This window comes from Aulonocara stuartgranti (assembly GCF_965226115.1).
Source record: "Aulonocara stuartgranti genome assembly, chromosome: 19".
Classification (NCBI taxonomy): domain Eukaryota; kingdom Metazoa; phylum Chordata; class Actinopteri; order Cichliformes; family Cichlidae; genus Aulonocara; species Aulonocara stuartgranti.
Window position 1 is genome coordinate 3,194,445 of NC_138955.1, and position 18,479 is coordinate 3,212,923.

The following is an 18,479-nucleotide window of genomic DNA, read 5'->3' on the forward strand; positions in this document are numbered from 1 at the left end:
CTATGGCTGTATGTGTAGTTAAAGGACATTCCTGTGAACTTTTTATAGTGAGTGTAAAGAATTTGTTAAAGATGGAGCTGGCAGTCTTGGTAGTGAAAATACAGAGTTCAGCTAAAGTTAGAGTTAAATCTGAATTGCTGGAAGTTTTAGATGACGTGTGAGCACTCACTGTAGCTAGGCATACACTCACCAGTCACTTTATTAGGTAATATTGTCAGAAATTTCACTACTAGAATTTTTCCACAAAACCATCTCTAAGGTTTACAGAGAAGAAGCATAAGAAGACAAATGTGACATGCCTTGTTGTCGGAGGCCAGAGTGCTTCGGTTCAAATAACCACTAGTTTCAACCACAGTATGTAGAAGAGTAGCAGAAGAGCACACCAGGTGCCCCTCCTGTCAGCTAAGAACAGGAAACTGATGCTAAATTCAGACAAACTCACAAAATTGGACTATATAAGACTAGAAAAATGTATTCAGATGCATTCAGATGGGAGGCACGACATCACCCTGCCTTGTATCGACAGTATTGTTCCTGGCCATGTCCATTCCTTTGTGACCACAGAGTATCCATCTTTAATGGGTGCTTGCAGAAGGATAATGTGCCTGTGCCCTCAGATCATCTCAAAATTTTTGAACATGACAGTAAGTTCACTCTACTCAAATTGCCTCCTCAGTCACCAGATCTCAGTCCAGTAGAGCACCTTTAGGAGGGGTGAAACATGAAATTCACATCATGGATGTGCAGCTGGCAAATCTGCAGCAGCTGTGTGATGCTTTTGTGTCAACATGGACCAAAAACTCTGAGGACTGTTCTGTGAATCTGTGCCGTGAAAGCAAAAGGGGTTCTAACCCAGTAATAACAAGACGTATCTAATAAAATGGCCATTGAATGTATGTGTAGGTGAAAGCAGTGATAGAAGCTTGAGGTCCAGTTGAGGTTCAAGTACTGAAATGTAGTAATTGTAGCAGAAGCTGACCTGGGACTGTGAGTTAAAGTGGAAGCAGGTAGTTGGGTCCTTATATGTTTGGATGTGGGTGTCGGGTTTTCCCCTGAAATCAGAAACATGTTTGCCGAGTAATCTAACTACTTAAAGTAAGTTAGGCAAGTAATTTAATGAATCGTCTATGTTGAAAAGGTCTTTTCGCAGCATGTTCAAACTGTTTTGTTAGTAAATAAACATTTATTATGAAACTTTCCAGCCTGCACTTCCAGGAATTCTGTCAGTTTGTGTCTGGAAATTCAGAAAAAACAATTATCAAGTACTTTTTGTATTCCTTAAAGATTTGTGAAAAAGCAAGGAGTATTATTTAGGGGATTGTACTTTATCATTTTCATTGAAACTTGACAAATATAAACTAGTTGTGACATTTTTAGATCTCTTTCCAAGTTGAGAAAAAGCTTAACTAAACAACCAAATAAGTATTTAAAAAGAAAAAGAAAAAAGGAGCTCCGAAACTTTCCAGACCGATGTTTTCTTTGAACATGTGAGATGACCGATTTTTGAAAATGAAGTATTTATCCAGAGTGGAGCCAGAGGTTATTTGGGCTATATTTTTTATTTAAATATTGATTTAAAGTTGGGAGATAAAGACACGCAGGCATACACACTCTCACACACAGTTAACCGATTAATCTCACTGATAAATAACTTTCTCCCTGAGGATAATTTGTGTGGTTTGACTTTCTGTTGTGGCTCCGCTGAGTGAGAAGGCAAATGAACAGTTAGATGTTGCTGGCATGAAGCTGGCACTGATTCCTTTGAGATCAGAGATTGCTTTGAGTAGAGCATGCATTGCCCTACTCCTCTTTGAGACTTCTTTAAAAAAAATCCTTTGCAAGTTTAATCTTAAGTCTTTCTTGGAAGCATATTTCCATGAGATTGTTATCAGAAGTCTGTTGACCCTTTATGGAGTTACCTGGAGACTTTCTGGCCTGACTCTTAATCCTGAACTGGCTTGTTCCATTTCCTACTTATCCTCGGGTGCTGGTGGCAATGAGTGCATAACAAATGGACTCTGCATTTCTCAAGAACACCCCCTCCTCTGTTTCAGCTCTCTTGTCTATCATCCCATTACTCGCTGGCAGGCCATCGCCGCAGCGTTTGTTTTTATAGGTAATTGTTCCATCAGGGGTGCATTTTCATTCGGGTTGCCACAAAGATTATGGGAGCCTCATTGTCAAAATACTTGCAGGACTGAAGTCAGATTAATACAGCCAAATAGTCTGCAATTATCATGAGCAACACTTTCCAGTAACACTGAATCACCTAATTGTGTACGGTTTTTAATTTAGCTGCATGCTGTAAAACCTGCTGTCCGTGTGTGTGTGTTTAGGGGATAAATTATGGTGCTTAGAGAGATCAGAGAACATAGTTTATTTATTTGAAATTCTGTAAATGAGGGGTAGCGGGCTCCAAGCACAACTGAAGTATCCATCATGTGCGTGTATTATTTTTACTGGAGCGAACATGTTAAGAGGAGCAACTGCATTCAGTTATAGTGCCGGTCAGGGGAGGAGGGTCAGCTAAATCCTGGCAGCTGTTCAAGTTCAGCATGGAGAGCATAACTCCTAAGACGTCGCTTGGGACCCGGCAGAGAGGCCAAGCAGAAGAAAAACAGTAAGATAAAGATTGTGGAGTGAGACTGGAAGTGCGAGAGTGAGAGGTTTTGCGGGCTGATCCGTGGAGGCGGGGTGGAGGGGGTTCCACTGAGGCTGGAGAGATATCCCTCTTCCCATCTGCCAGCGGACAGCGTGTCCTCCCAAGAGCTATCTGAAGAATCTGGTCAGTCAGTGCAACATGGCGCCTCCTCAATCCCTCCAGCTGGCTGTTTGGGCCCTGTTTGGGGTGGTCTCCTGACAACTGGCCCCCATCACCTCCTAGCACCCCTGCCAGGATAGACCGATGCATGCAGCAGTCTCATCCTCAGCTGCTCGGGCTACAGCAAGGCTTCACGAGGATTAATATGGGATTGTCTGATTAGCATTTAGAGGATTGCATGTTAATGTTTATGTCTGTGCAGATTAAATATTACAGGATTAGCGCTCCTTATTTTAGGGTGAAAATGTTGGCTCGCATTGTTCATTTTTCTCCTCTCTCTAGAGATGTTGTCAGGCTGGATAAACTGCCATGTGTCTCACTGATCACATGTGAGAGCTGTTTGGAGATTTCCAGAGTGTGATGCAAGGCCACTGAGCATAACTTTCCCTGGACATTAGTGTCCCCAACAACATCTGGAGCTCATTGTGACCCCAAATCATCCAGGCCTTTTCCTGTGGTTCAGCTGGCACAGGAGGCCAGTGTATCGTGACCTGTTTCCTGCGGCTGGATTTGTGAATGAAGTGGGAGGGAATGGCGTCAGACCCCAAACACTGTAGCTAGATCATGAATGAATGGGAGCTGTGTGGAAAAAGATTGACTGTATTTTAGCCAGCTTAGTCTGAGTCTCACTGGAGCACTGTCCCATTTGCGTGAAGAATTTGTGACTTCACACAGAGAGCACTGATTCCATAGTGTGTAACAGCTTTTACTAACCTTCCTGGACACAAAAATGCTCATTTATAGAGGAGGCTTCTTAAGCACTTCTCCTTTACTGATTTTATTTTTCAGATTTCCAAAAATAACCTTCATATGGCAGCCAGGAGATGTCCTACATCACCCCTGTCTGCAGTCCAGTGAGCCAACATTGTGCAAGGACAATAGTGGCAAGGGATAGCTTTAACAGGACAGACTTATAAAGGGCACCATTGTTCCCTGAAATTGCCAAAAAGTAGAGAGGAAATAGATTAAAGAGAAAAAAGTCAGAAAGAAAACCCCGGCAGTGTGGGACCATGTTCTGTTTGGATTGGGAGGTTCAGGAACCAGGAGGAATGTGGAGAGTCCGAGTGAGCAACAGAGAAATATTTCTTCCACTGGAGGCTGTTTTTTAAAGGAATGGGTTATTATAGTTGGCCAGTTAAACCCCTTCAAATAGCCATGACATCATGGCTGGGCTTGGTGCTGCAGGGGACAAACAAAGGAGGGTTTGTACCCAGAGAACCCCAGAGAGCTTTGAGGGTTTCGGGGGGACTCAGAGGGAGGCAGAATGAGGAGGTTAGAAGTCACATCTGGTCTCTTTACCTGACCCAATCAAACCCTGAGAGGGAATCGAGTGTGCCAAACTGCATCTGAAAAAAAATCCCAACGTGAGGCTGCCCTGAAACGGGAATCAAAACGAGTCTTAGAAGGTAATAAACTGGCTGGGAGATTTTCCTATGGGATCGCTGTTAAAACATACTGTTAAATGGAGGTGCTGCTAAATGACAAAAAAATAATCCTTTTTTCCCAAAATGCTACACATACGCTGGTTTCTTTTTTCGTTTTTTAACGTGAGGATGTTTTGTGCAATTGCACCTCATTAATATCGCAAAAATAAATCATTCAATTGAAACACTTCTTCAATAATAACCTGCTTAATGTCCATCGGCACTCATTGGTAAATATTGGCAAGAAACTTGATCTGCTTCATTAATTCATCACTGCTTAACTCGAAAAGTGAATACGCATTACAAACTCATCGATTAGGTTTCACTCATTATATTTCCTCTAAGCCCCTGTCTCAGCTCAGCTGTATGATGTCAGCCAATGACATAAACTCCACAGCTGTCTCCTGGAAGCGAGCTTATATAAACTGGTCATATTACTTCCAAACGCTGCACAGTATGACCTGAGCATGCAACACTCTCAGAAGAGCCTGTCGATAAATGCTGAATTGAATTGGTGAGAGCCAGGAACAGTTTTCTTGCCTTGTTTTTGTATCCGGTCACCGCTACTGCAAAATGACTATAACAGAACAGAAGAGGGGGATTGTAATGGAAGGATTTAAAATGAGCCTGTCATCTGAAATGTCAGTGTGTACCGGATGTTGTATTCATGCACCCAAAACAGTAAATGTGCAATAATTGTTACTTATTCAGATTCTTCTATACTGTAGTGAGGACCTTAATGTCTCACTCAGCCTTTTGTTGACTTATTTGTGTTTTTCTGCTGTGTTAACAGATGATTCGGGTTCTGATAAAACTGGATTGAGGGCACCGGATGGAGCCGAGCTTGGTGGTGAAAAATTTGGTAAGACTTCTGTGCATGCTCTCGACTTTGCAGCTGGAAATTCAAGGACTAATTGAGTTGTTTTGAATGCTTTATTGCATGTACTGCAAGTCATATTTACTTTTACAGCTGTGGGCAAACCTATGTGTAATAGTCACTGTGCAAAAATCTTGAGCCACCCCTCATTTCTTTAGATTTCTCTTCCAAGGAGTCAGACTTTCTTGTAAGTGTTTAACGTGGTCTTGGGCAACAGTTTTCCAGGCTTTCAGGAGCTGATGCAGAGTTTTTCTCCTTCTACGTGACCAGTTTTTGCTGGACCACTCACCACTGGCCTATGAATCATCTGATCATAAAAATGTACCTAACTCAAGGGATGAACCAGTGCTGTGTCCACACATAACAGACAGCACAGCAAAAAAAAAAGTTACAATTTTAAATCGTCCTTTGTTACTAGTAGACTATTGCAAAAACATATCATTTGTTTCCATTTCTTTATTTGAATTAGCAAAAAATGACAAACACATTTTGATGGCCGTAAAATTGTAGTTTTGAACCAACAAGGTAATTCCTAAAAACTCATTAGCTGAAAGCCTTGAATGGTGGGCAGGTCTTGTTGATTATTTGAATTTTTTTGGTTCAAAACATCATTGGTGCAACCGTGAGTTCAGCCTGTATAACATGGTGGAGGCTCTGTCATGGTGTGGGGCTGCACTTCAGTCAATGGTGTTGGGGATCGTGTCAAAATTGTTGGAATTACGAACACAGAAAAGTGTTGGCAGATTTTGATCCCCCATGCAATACTATCTGGAAAGCATCCGAAAGGCTTCATTTTTCAGCATGACATTGATCCCAAGCACACTTGCAGCGCAGTAAAACTATACTTAGATAGAAAATAATACACTGTGGAACACTATCAGTCATGAGCTGGCCTTCACTGACAGAGAACAGAACAAAAGGCATCCATCTTCCAAAGAAGAGCTTTGAATTTCCTTCGGAAAGCCTGGAGAACTATTCCTGACTTAAAGAAATTACAAGAAAGCCGTTTTTTGCTGTTTTTGTCTTATATGCTGTTTTTCCATGTAAGTTTTGCACGTGTCAATACATATTTTCCCAGCAAAATGTAAAGAAGCTCCTCAATTTATTCACTTTCCTAAATTGGTTATTTTTGCTTTATCCCCCTTTACTAAATATCTTTTGATTAGCTGTCGCTCATTAAGAGACTCTCCTGTGATCACAGCCAGAACTGTGTGCCCGAGCACGCAGGAAATCTACTCTCACTGACTAAAAAACTGACTAAAAGTAAGCAGTCTGAAGCCTCAACCTTTGGCTCACAGGGATTACTTACATGTTTGTCTAAGTCTAAGTCATCAGTAATGACCAAGAACCCCAGCCCTGAACACTGTCCTTCTTGGAGACAAGAAAAAAAGTCCTTTTTTGTTAAATATCTTTATAGTTTTTGATGCATGTTGGTTAGAATTATTATTATTATTATTTTACTTTTGACTGACTAAGACTCGGGAGAATAATTTTTAAAAAAGAGCAAATACTACATATTCATATAGCACAGGGTTAGGAGTCAGAGTCATTCCTCCAGACCTCTGAGGGTTAATACAAACTTCCACCATCATAAAAGTATGTGTAGGTCAGGAAATAAGGAAATTTTTTAGAAACTCTATAGATATCAATAGAAACATAAAACCTCACTTGAGAAATGTAGAAAAAAGGTAAATTATACTATCTACTCAAAGTAACCAGCTTGTACTTTCCTCCAAAGTGCGTCCCCGCTTCACTCAACCTACAAAGATGAGGAAGAGAGTGATAGCTCGCCCAGTGGGCAGCTCAGTGCGGCTCAAGTGCGCAGCCAGTGGAAACCCTCGACCGGACATCGTGTGGCTGAAGGACGACCGGCCGCTGACGGAGCAGGAGGTCGGCGAGGGCCGTCAGAAGAAGTGGACTCTGAGTCTGAAGAATCTGATGCCAGAGCACAGCGGCAAATACACCTGCAGGGTCTCCAATTGTGCCGGGGAGATCAACGCCACGTACAAAGTTGAGGTCATACGTGAGTATCCCGCAGAGAGCTGAGCTGTACACATACCGAGCACGCTCACCTGGAATTATTAGGGCTAACAGATGAGGCCGAGCAAATTATTTTAAATGGTTACTGCTGTTTGTGCGTCTCATGTTTGTGATTTTATGTACATCGCCGCAGGAAATTCAGACAGCCTAATCACTGTTTCAGGTCTGATTATGACCAAGGAAAAACATGCCGTATCCATATTCTTCCTGCATGGATGAATGTGTAATCATGTATATGAGAAGAATACTAAGAACGCAAGTTTGAGAGTGGGGGCTTGTGCCTTGGTGTTTGTACAGAGGGGAGAGAGCTCAGCTTAGAGACCATCCACCCAATCTGGAGCTGATTAAAGCCCAGCTGTCTGCCAGACCCACTGCCCCCCCCCCTTTTCCCATGAGAAATGTGTGCTGTACAACCAGGAGCAAAGAAAGAGAGGAAACTAATCACACATACTTCTTGTGTTACATGTGGTATTCTTCCCTCAATGTCAATTATAAGTTCTAAGCCTGAGGGTAATAACAGCGTGGAGGACTAAGACCTCCTCTGTCCGCAGAGGGGCTGTCATGTCAAAAGATGTCTGTGTGCATCTTGACAAGTTGGGTTTTGTTTTGTTTTTCTCTGTATGTTCACTCAGAGAGGACAAACTCCAAACCTGTCCTGACAGGCACCCACCCGGTCAACACAACGGTAGACTACGGCGGCACCACGTCCTTCCAGTGCAAAGTGAGGAGCGACGTTAAGCCGGTCATTCAGTGGCTCAAACGCGTGGAGACCAACGAGGAGAGCCGCTACAACTCCACGATCGAGGTGGGGGACCATAGGTTTGTGGTGCTCCCCACGGGTGAGGTGTGGTCGAGGCCCGACGGCTCCTACCTCAACAAGCTGCTCATTAGCCGCGCCAAGGAGGACGACGCCGGCATGTACATCTGCTTAGGCGCCAACACCATGGGCTACAGCTTCCGCAGTGCCTTCCTCAGTGTGCTGCCAGGTGAGGCTCGAGGAATGTCTGTCTGCAGTGTTACAGTAAACTGTAGAAAAGCTTGGATAAAGCCCAGTGCTATCAACCTATCAATCGAATTACATATACAAAAATGTTGTTTTTTTTCTTTATGTATCTGCATTAGTGCAAATAGTATATGCATGCATAAATCAGGAAAAGGTACCTTTGGAGGCATCAGTATGTTTTGAACTAATTAGGCTATTTTTCCCATCAATTAATTATTAATCATTCAGTAAAAATGTAGCATTTTTAAACTTTAATTCATGCCTTTTCCTCTCTTGTTCTGTTTTATGATTTTAAATCAAACATATGTTTTCTCAGCAACCCATATTCAGCGATGAATAACAACAAGTAATGTGATAATAAAACTACAACTGTTAGTTTGCTGGCAGACAACAGAGTATGGAAACATTTAAAAGCTGGAATCTCATTTTCTTTTACAGACACTAAGCCTCACATAACACCGATGTTTCCGCAAGCCTCCAGCTCCCTCCCCTGGCCTGTCATCATTGGCATCCCTGCAGTAATAGTGTTCATCTTTGGCACAGTGCTGCTGTGGTTCTGCCAAAGCAGAAAACACTGTCCTCCTCCCAGCTCCCCGGCCGCGCAGGTACTGCAGAGCTCTCACCGGCTGCCGCACCGGGAGCGGGACAGGGGCTGCGCGGCTCCCTCGTCCAGCTCCTCCAGCCCCGAGAAAGACTGTGTGACATCCATGAACTATGAGGAGTACCTCGCGCAGCAGCAGCAGCTCCTCCTCGGCCAGGGAGGACCAACAATTCCCGCTAAAATCTACCCCAAAATCTACACAGACATTCACACACACACTCACTCCCACGTGGATGGGAAAGTACATCAGCATCAACACATTCATTTTCAGTGTTAGTGCCAAATATTCCCAAATACTCTCCTCTAAGCTGCGGACATTAAGCTGCGGACTGAACAGGAACTCTGGAGTGACACTCACCTGGCATTAATTTTTTAAAATGGAGATTGTTGGAAAAGTGTACAATGTGTGGAAAAACAGTGGCCAGTGATACACACCTTTTGTTATTACATAAAAACTTCCATATTTGTTGCTCTTTTTTTTTTATACCTGTCAGATTCTCACACCACTACAAATGGATCAATCCTTGGCGGGCACTTACTAAAAAGGACGGGGATGTTTTTATTTTATTTTTTAAGAGTGTGAGATTAATAGCAGCTATTAGGACCAGCTGAAAGGTCTTCCTCATCAGATGAATTTTCCATTTTCTCAAGTGAAAGTTGGTCTTTATCTTTCACATGCTCAGCTGTTGGAGCGCACAGATGAAAATGGTACTCAAGACTTACAAAAGGGCTGGTTTTACGCTCCTACTCAGGTTGTCCTTTTGTTTGTTAAAGATGCATTATGCTGGGAATGCTGACCACTATCCTTTATGTTACCTTTTTCCATCCCTGACTTCTGTCAAAAGTGATATAGAATAGACTGATAAATGTTTATTGTCTTTCACAGAGTGGAATAATTACATTGCCATGTCAACTGTGTTGGTCTACATTATCATTTTTTAACCTTTTTTGTGGTAGCTTCCCATCTGTAGTCAGTAGTATGTTGACAAACAAGAGAAGATGAGTCTTTTTGACATCAACCTTTTCCACCCACAGTTCATGAAGCTGTAGTCATTTATAATCAAACTGATGACTATTTAATTTATTTTGCTAAAAAATGTATCAAAGGTTTATTTTTCAGAGTAAAGCGTTTTGCATATCTATGTAATGTTATTACGTTGTTGTGTATAGTACATATTTGAATATTGTCACTCAGTTTATTCACATTTACTTCATGCCAATATTTAGGTATTTTTTGTATGTAATTGGTTGTATTTGACAATCTTATTTGATGTACTCTAAGGTTTAAAAAAAAAAGTTTGAAGGTTTGATAGTTTGATTAAATGACCAGAAACAAAAACAGATGCATTCTTCCTGAAGATTAGTGGATTTTGGGTATTAGTTAAAAGCTGCAGTGTGCACTGTGATGAAGGTGTACCTTTCATGAAACCGTCAGGGCACGCAGGTCAGCTTTCTTCCTTTGAGTGGGTTGAAGTGTCCGTCGAGGGTGACACAGAGGGCATGCCCACAGAGGGGCAGAACGTGCTGGGATGAATGAATAGATACTGTACAGACACAAGAGCAGTCTCACAGTTGCTTTATAGATGAGTGATGGCCCCTGCAAGACTACACCAAACAACCAGCATCTTTTCTCATTTAAGTGAATTGACCCTCTCCTCCCCCCTCTCTAGTCTGCACCACCACCATCTACTCATTCAACTCCAATCTAGGTAGGATTTCCTTTCACCATTTAGGAAGTGCATTGTCCTGCTGTGGGAGTGATGTGACGGGACCCTGTGATTACTCAGGAAAGAAGGGGAGCATTGTATCAAGTGAGCTCTTGTTTTGTTGCAAGTATGGCAGGATGGAGATGAGCTTTGGCTCCAGACAGATGATGGCCGAGTACACTGAGCTGCCTGTTTTTAAAGCAGGTGTGTTTCTCTGAGTCAAAAAGCTGTGGTATTGTCGTGTCCATAAATAACGCTTAGAATACAAAATCCAGCTGAGAAGGTTAAATTATGAGAGCATGCACTGCCCTCTAGTGGTCAGGGTCCTGTATATCAGCCATTGCTAAAGTCAGAAGTGCCACAATCCACTTAGAACATCAAGAAAATCCCATGGGGTCTACCCAGTCTTAACTGCTCACTCCAAAGTGATTTACCTTGAAAAATTGTTTTATGAAAAAAAAAATAAATAAAATAAATTCTGTTATAACTGCAGGCTACATGCAGTACCTCACCTGCCCACAGTTTGGGAATCCCTGGGTATAGCATACAAGCAAAACTAAAGATTGATGCAAGAATGATCACCAGATCAATAAATCCTTTTTATTAACCTTTTTACAGTATAACATTGAAAGAGACAAACAGTTCACCACACAAGAAGACACTCTGGACATGAAGATAAAGAACAGAAGCAAACAGCATTTAAAACCAAGTTCAGCCCTTTTGCACATTGGATATGAGTTCATCACAAAGTTTGGTGAGCTCCTCTGCCTCTTTCTCCTGTAACAAGATAAGAATTTAGAAATGAGAAGAAAAGTGATAATACTGCTGCAAATTCATGAAAAACAACATGCCGACTTGCCTTCTGGTCCAAGCTCTTCTCCAGTGACTGCACTTTCAGCTGCTCTCTGCGCAGCTGTGCTTGAAGTGCAGATACCTCAGCCTTGTATTTGGATCGCACCTCAGCTATTCCTTCATTTGCACTGATGGTGAGAATTAAATTCAAGTTAGTCAACGCAAGTCTCCTGATGCTTCAACATAAAAGGCCAGAGTTTCTTACTGGCTAATTTTCTCCTCGGCGTGAGCTTTAAGTGTTTGATAGCGCTGCTCCTCCTTTTTGATCCTTGCCAAGTAGTCCTGTGCACAAGACTTCAGAGTCTCTTCATTCTGGGTAGAGGATGCAGAAAATATTTCAACATTTAAACCTTAACATTAAAAAAAAAATAATAATAATAATTTGAAATTATAGCAAACATTTGTCTGGCTTCCATGAGCTGACCTTTTTGTAACCCTCTATAATGTCCTTGTACTTCTCCAGCCTCTTGAAGAGCTCGCCTAAAGATCTCTCCATAGCGTTCAGGTCGCTGCATAGTTGCTCCTTCTCCAACAGAGCCGCATTGAGCTTCGCCTGGGCCACCTCCCTCTCCTTCTCTTGATCAGCTGACCAGTGGCAGGAAATTTTAAATTAAATGTTTGACAAAATACCCCACACATTAACCCTTCTGATGAGCGCAACATGTACATATAACTTACCCATCATCTTTGTGATCATGAGCTCAAATTCAGCTACTATTTTCCTATGACGGAGACAAAATGTGGTCAAAGATCTTCAAAATTGATTTTATATAAAAACAACAAGAAATTTTAATATGATGCACAGCTCACCTCATTTCTTGCTCATTATCAAGCAGCTTACTGTTCTTCATACTCCACTGGTCCTCTTTTTCTTTACCCTATATGAGAGAGAAATGTACACTTTATTTTTTCCTTGAGACTAAGAATGGTGCCCATCATCTAGAAAACCCATTACTCAATTTTTTTTTTTTTAATTTTTTTTTTTTTAAAAATAAAAATTACGCTCAACTTCAATGCCAAGCATTTATTCTTTGGATCCAGAGGAGCTTTGCATAAACCACAATTCAAAATAATCCCATTGATCTTTTCTGGCCTTTTTACTTTAGTGCCATTTTACTTTTAACCTTCTGATTGGCTGCTACATGTAGATACAAATTTTGATCTTTGTGTTTAAAGTGTGGCTAAACCTGATTATTTTAAAATAAATAAATAAGTATCATAATTTAATGTGGATGTTTTTGTGTTCAAATGCTGTATGGATGTGAAAAGCCAGACAACCTACTTCTGCCTGCACTTTGGCGATTGCTGCATCCAAGTCTTTCTGACTGTACTTCAGCACTTCGATGATAGCATCTTCGCTGTTTGCTGGCTGCGGGAAAGGAGGGACAAAGCTCTCAAGGACTGGAGTCTAGATGACATAAGTGGAGAAGATTTCAACAAAGTTAGCAGAAATAACAAAGGCGACGAGAAATTACCGGTCCAGCGGACAGAGTACAAGAGACTCACCGATGCTGCTGCATCGTCAAGCAGTCTGAAATCATCTTTTTGTGGACCATTTGCCACTTTATCTGCAGTCTGTGGTGTTTCAAGCCTGAATTAAACAGAACAAAGTGAAGAGGTTTCCCTTCCGATAAATTTATTTTACAGAAAATCAAAAGCCGATCAAATTCGGCTCTAATGTCCAGTGAGAGCAGCAGCACAACAGAACTACACCGTACCGTAAAACAGGGGCAGCAGGGGGGGGGGCTTGAATCTGAGCACCCGGGCCTGCAGACTTCTTTGGGCTCTCCCTCAGGAGGGGATCAAATTTTAGGTACAAGGACTGTTTCCTCAGTGCGGACTCCTTGAACTATTGATAAGAAAATGTAAACACTTTGAACCTTGTGGTTGAGGATTTAGTCATTTAGCAAAGATAAAGAAAGCACTTACACTGCTGGACCCAAACTGTTCGAGGTAGTCAATCTGTCCATCAAAGTCACTGGTCATGACTGGAGATAAAGATCGTGGGTTAAAAGCAGTAAGAGCTTTCCATTACTGCTAAGGATTGAACAAAAGCACGGTTTGGTTCAAACAGAGCTGAAGCCAACAATTACTCACACATTGCTCCAGGAACAAACTCGTCATTGAAGTCTAGCATGCCAGCTTGTGCCTTCTGCTCAGGCTGAGAGGGTTCAGAGGACTCAGGGAGATTCTGCACTGGTTGTTTGGTGTCAAGGTCAGAGACAACCTTGTTATCTGCAACCTGTCATTCCATAATAAACAGATGTTTGTTAAAAACAACCCACACATACACAATATATTGAGAGTTGCATCAAAGTACATTCCTCCAACTTACCTGTACATGGTTTGGTTCAGGAGCTGGCAAACTGTCTTCAGCACTGAGAAGATGAAAACTTTTAGAGTGAATCTACAGTGAAACATGGCACTACTGGTAAGTGAAGCATCTGCTGCTAATAATAACGATACTAAGCCTTTACTTTCTCTTACCGTGCTGGCGGTTCAGCCTCCTTTGTCACAGGGACATCAGTTTGCTCCTGAACTGCGGTTTCTACTGGTTCTGGGCTGGATTTCCTGCTGCACACGGGGGAGTTGTTTATGGCCGTTTTTGTGCCAAAAGGATTAAAGTTTGGGTCGTCAAACTTTTCAAAGTCAAACGAGTAAGAACTTTTAGGCTGTAAAGCATCAGCATCACCATAACTGACTTCAGGCTTCACTTCAGCTTCTTTTGGTGGTTTGACATCAGACACCTGCTTTGGCTCTTTAGGTCTTACACCAGTTGGCCTTTTGCCAAATTTCTTAGGTGGCGGTTTCCGTTTGACTTCAGCACCATCATCAAAATTGAATTCAAGTTTGACAGGCCCGTTCTTGGTTGGGCCTTCCTTGACTGGGTCATCAGCCGGCTGGGATTCAGCAGGAGGGGGTTTTGCTGTGTCGGCAGATATCAGATCCACTGTAGCGTCATGCTTCACCTCGTGCTGAACAGGCAATTCTTGGGCCACCTCAACAACAGATTGTTTGCTTTCCTCTGCAAGTGCATCTTCATTTGACACCTTTCGCCCAAGGACAGGTGAATTTGGAATTTTAGAGCCACCAGTCTGGAAAGGATTGACTGCGTCAAGGTTGTCAAAATCGAAGTTATAAGAACCTTTTGCTGAGAGTGGAGCATCTTCTGCAAAACTGCTGGACGACTTCTCTTGATCTGTGCTTGAAGACGCAACACCAAGCCGTTTTTCATCAGGTGTCGCAGGCCATGAATTGTCTTCCTCAACCACTGGAACCTTCACTATAACCACACTGCTCTCCGTGGAGCAGATATCGGCAGAAAGATCAGCGAGTGAGTTTTCTACAGACGCGCTGAATGGAAGGGTCTCATCTAGTGCAGACTCCATTTTGATAGGCTCCTCCACGATGTTCACTGGCGGTGTGTTTTCAGACTTGCTATGATCTGCAGGGGGGTTTTCAACAGCAGGCCTCATAGGTGAGAGAGCCATATTGTTAGACCCCTGAAATGGATTGAAGTCATCAAGGTTTCCAAAATCCAGCATATAGCCACCTCTGCTTTGTATTGGCATGTTGTCATCGGGATAAGATGACACTTCTGCAGGGGGAAAGAAAAAAGTAATGAAGGTATCTGCTAATCTCTCAGCAGTGGTAGAGGGAAAATACATAAAGAGCTCATAACTTACAAGTTTAAAAATAAATAAATAAATTACCTTCTTTGAGTTGCTCAGTGGCTTCCTGTGGCAAAGTACTACAAAACCAAAACATGATAAGTTACCTAAATGCAACACTTTGTTCAATGAAGGCATACTGGTGAATGACACTCATTTACTTACTTTGATTTATCCAAATCCATAACTTTCGTATTCTCGTCAACACTCAGCAAATTGACAGACTTGTTGGGAGACAGAATTCTTTTAGTCACAGGGTCTCTTCTTGGAGTCTGAAAACAAACCTACACAAAAATTATTTAGTCAGTAGTCAGAAGTAGCCAGCTGCCCCCAAAAGGCCTGGTTTTGAGCCTTGAAAAACCTTTTGTCTACAAATAACTGCTTTTCTTTTTCTTCATATAGGTTTTCTTGTCCATCTTATTAAAATTCTGTTAACACTGGTTAGAGACAAACAGGCTGAGGTCAGAGTTCATATAGTACCAAAAGTAAATAATTTTTCATCATAGTCAAAGAGTGAAAGACAGTCATTAGCATTAGCTTTCTGCCCAGGGCTACACTGCCTTGTGACTATACAATGGAATGGGATGAAAGTTGTTTTTTGTTTTTTTACTTTTACCCCCTTTGGTACAGTCTTGCTGGGCAGGTTTTCTGTCTGACGTAGGATGGAGGGCCTTCCAGTCGGCTGATCCAGGGCAAATATGTCGTTAGGAGAGTTGTGCTTTCCTCCTGGGCAGACCCCACGATTTTCATCATTAACATCAACAGAGCTCATCCTGTAAAAAAAAAAAAAAAAATAGAGGAAAAGACTGTTATGCGACTGTACTGGGACCTCTAACCCTCACCGCTGAAGGAGGCGTCAGTCTTAAAGCTGCAACCAGTTGATAAGGCACTCTTCTGGTTACAGTTTACTCAGTGTGGGTGGAGAGCAAGAGAGAAAAATAATGTAAGATTTACACAAGAACCAAGGCAGATATATTGAGTCGGTACTTCTCCTGGTGAAGTTCTTAGAACTCATTTGAACTCCTCTCTCCGGGTGGTTTGCAGTAAGGCTACCGTTTGCCTTTGATCCCACCACTTTACTACATTTGTTTTGTGCATTTGTGCACAACAAAATATTTTAGGTAGAATTAGCGCTGCAGCAGTTGCATGGTTTGGCCACCAGATGGTCTTGAAGAGTTTATTTTTTCCACACTCAAATGGCAGTCAATGTCAACAACTTGGTAACAAAAATAATGCTTTTAGATAATATAGCATTATCAGTTTAAAATAAAATCCTAAATATTTATCCGCCAATTTTGATAAATCCTGGTATATAAATATTTATCTAAGCCTTGGCTTTTAGTCTTTAGACTTAATGCTGTCTAAGTCACGTATTAAGCCCTAGATGAATGAAGCATTATTGGGAGGAATGAGTCTTCCAAGTTATTTTAACTGGTTAAACTACATGAATCGCATATATGACCAAGCAGCAACACGTGATTTCTTGTAGCCAAAGGTTAGCATGCCTAAGTTTACAAACCTGGTTACAAATAATGGATAGCGAACTAACCTTCCCTGGTGTCTTAATGGCTGTACAAGACAGCCGTTTGCTGGCACTGAAGCGGTAGATAAACCCCCCCACTGTCTCTGATGGATGCCAGGAGAGCAGTGTTTCATTCAACCGTTAGTTATTAGTAAGAGAACAACAATGCACATAAACCGCAGAGTACAAGCCACGATGTGGTTAGGTTACAACAAACAGACATCTACTCCCTACTCAATTTTACCAAATTTTTCATTAAAGCTAATTCAACTTTCGACACCCTGTACACACTAGCACTGATATAGTTAACGTCAACAGTAAAGTGACAATAGCACCTTTGCTAGCTAACCGGTACACTTTAGTTAACGGAAAGTCGAAGAAAATAAAATCTCAACATCACATCTTAAAATACCAAACATTGCCAGAAATAACATACTAAACTGTAATCCCGTGTATCTACCACTTACCTCAATAAAACATATGGTGCTGAGAGAAACCGGGTCTTCGTCTATACAGTGACGATAAGAAACAAAGTCGTTTTTGAAAAACCCTCGCCTTGTTTGGGTGACAACCGTTTGGATTTTAAAAGCCGTGAAACTCACCAATTAGATCGGGGGAAGCGTTCAAAGGGAACGCACTTCCCGGTTAAGCAGCCAATCCGTGAAAGAACGGATGTGATGTATTTTGGTGACTGCGCACTCGAGTCAGCTTTAAAGATGACAGGAGTGGCAAGGTAATGTGCTCTAAAATAAAATGTTACACACTCCTTAAACCAAAACTACTACACAGCGTGATAAAAACAACAACATATATTTAAAGAAAAAAAATACGATAAGGTTTTGTGTTACAGTTCTGGATTTTGAATTACTTTACTACATTAGAAAGGGATTAGTTTATTTTTGTTTTTATTTTCTGTTATTAGACTATCCCGTAGGTGAAGTAGGTTTTCTGTCTGTTACTTATCTATCAATAATCTACTTCATCAAACGACACAGCTACTTGAGCGTCTGCATCATTAGTCTAACGTGATCCAAATGACATTGTTTATGTCCAATAATTTCTTTCATCATTTATCTTTTTTGGTTGTTTTTGTTTTATTCTGATTTTTTAAATTATCATTCTAATTTCTGCCTTCAGGCTGTTAGTATTATGCTTGAAAATTTCTTAATCGGGTGTCTTTAGTCTTCTTTAGTTTTGAACTCTTTACCTACATAAGCATTGTGCATTTTGATTTGTGTATTTAAACTTGTATTATTAGCCTATTGTCACCCGGAACTTTTAAGAGGTAGTTTATTGACATTACCTACAGTATTGTTGAAAAGTCTTGACCTCCTCCCCCTCTTTTAATATATAGGTGCAGTGATTTATTGAAACATGTAAAAACATACAAAGAACTGCAGTATATGAGGTTAAAAAAAGACATTCAAAGATCTTCTTTGGATCTTGGCTCTTTCTTTTGACAAAGTCCCCAACACCCCCGACTGAAATGCAGCCTCAAACCATGACAAATCCTCTACTGTGTTTTACAGATGTCTGAAGACAAACACTGTTGGACCTTTTTCATACCTCTCTATACTGACAGTTTTAACCAGACATTTCACATTTGGATCCATCAGTCCATAAGACTTGCTGCTACTGATTTTCAGTCAGTGTCAGTGGAAATATGGTTGTCAAAAATCTATTTCTGACAAGGCTTCGGTGAACAGTTGATGAATCAACTGAAGGGCCAGATGTGTCTCGCAGGTCCTATGTCAGGTCTTTATTAGATTTGTCCTATTTCTTAAGGACATAACTTTCAGATACTGTTCATTTGCTGTGGACAGTTTTTCAGTCTTGTCACTTCTTCTGTTCTCCACTTATCCAGTTGTCTCAGATTATCAGGGGCACACTTCACACCATACCAAGATATGCTTTTCGGCTAATAATTCTTTTGGTATCTCCTTACTGATGCAAAAAATAAAA

General features: G+C 41.4%; 2 protein-coding genes across 5 annotated transcripts in view; one reads left to right on the forward strand and one right to left on the reverse strand.

Annotated features, from left to right (window-relative positions):
• LOC309695428 (fibroblast growth factor receptor-like 1) overlaps positions 1–9,682 on the forward strand; it is a 33,254-nt gene extending 23,572 nt beyond the window's left edge. For all 3 annotated transcript variants that reach the window (XM_082516071.1, XM_082516072.1, XM_082516073.1), the window contains 4 exons: positions 5,039–5,107; positions 6,861–7,145; positions 7,795–8,148; positions 8,604–9,682. In XM_082516071.1, the coding sequence (XP_082372197.1) occupies positions 5,039–5,107; positions 6,861–7,145; positions 7,795–8,148; positions 8,604–9,043 (1,148 nt within the window). In that variant the 3' untranslated portion in view covers positions 9,044–9,682. The remainder of the gene's footprint in view (positions 1–5,038; positions 5,108–6,860; positions 7,146–7,794; positions 8,149–8,603) is intronic.
• A 1,376-nt stretch (positions 9,683–11,058) lies between these two features.
• On the reverse strand, positions 11,059–17,112 carry tacc3 (transforming, acidic coiled-coil containing protein 3). 2 transcript variants are annotated; one of them, XM_082516070.1, is made up of 17 exons: positions 16,985–17,112; positions 15,612–15,768; positions 15,161–15,279; positions 15,038–15,075; positions 13,812–14,922; positions 13,660–13,702; positions 13,422–13,566; positions 13,254–13,312; positions 13,043–13,173; positions 12,831–12,915; positions 12,607–12,732; positions 12,135–12,202; positions 12,003–12,046; positions 11,749–11,909; positions 11,530–11,636; positions 11,332–11,452; positions 11,059–11,249 (listed from the first exon to the last, which is right to left on the reverse strand). In XM_082516070.1, the coding sequence occupies exons 2-17, from the start codon at positions 15,765–15,767 to the stop codon at positions 11,184–11,186; spliced, it is 2,580 nt and encodes an 859-aa protein (XP_082372196.1). In that variant the 5' UTR covers position 15,768; positions 16,985–17,112; the 3' UTR covers positions 11,059–11,183. The 2 variants fall into 2 exon arrangements, with proteins under 2 accessions (XP_082372196.1, XP_082372195.1); XM_082516069.1 differs by having other exon boundaries at positions 15,606–15,768; positions 16,985–17,111.
• Positions 17,113–18,479: the final 1,367 nt, after the last annotated feature.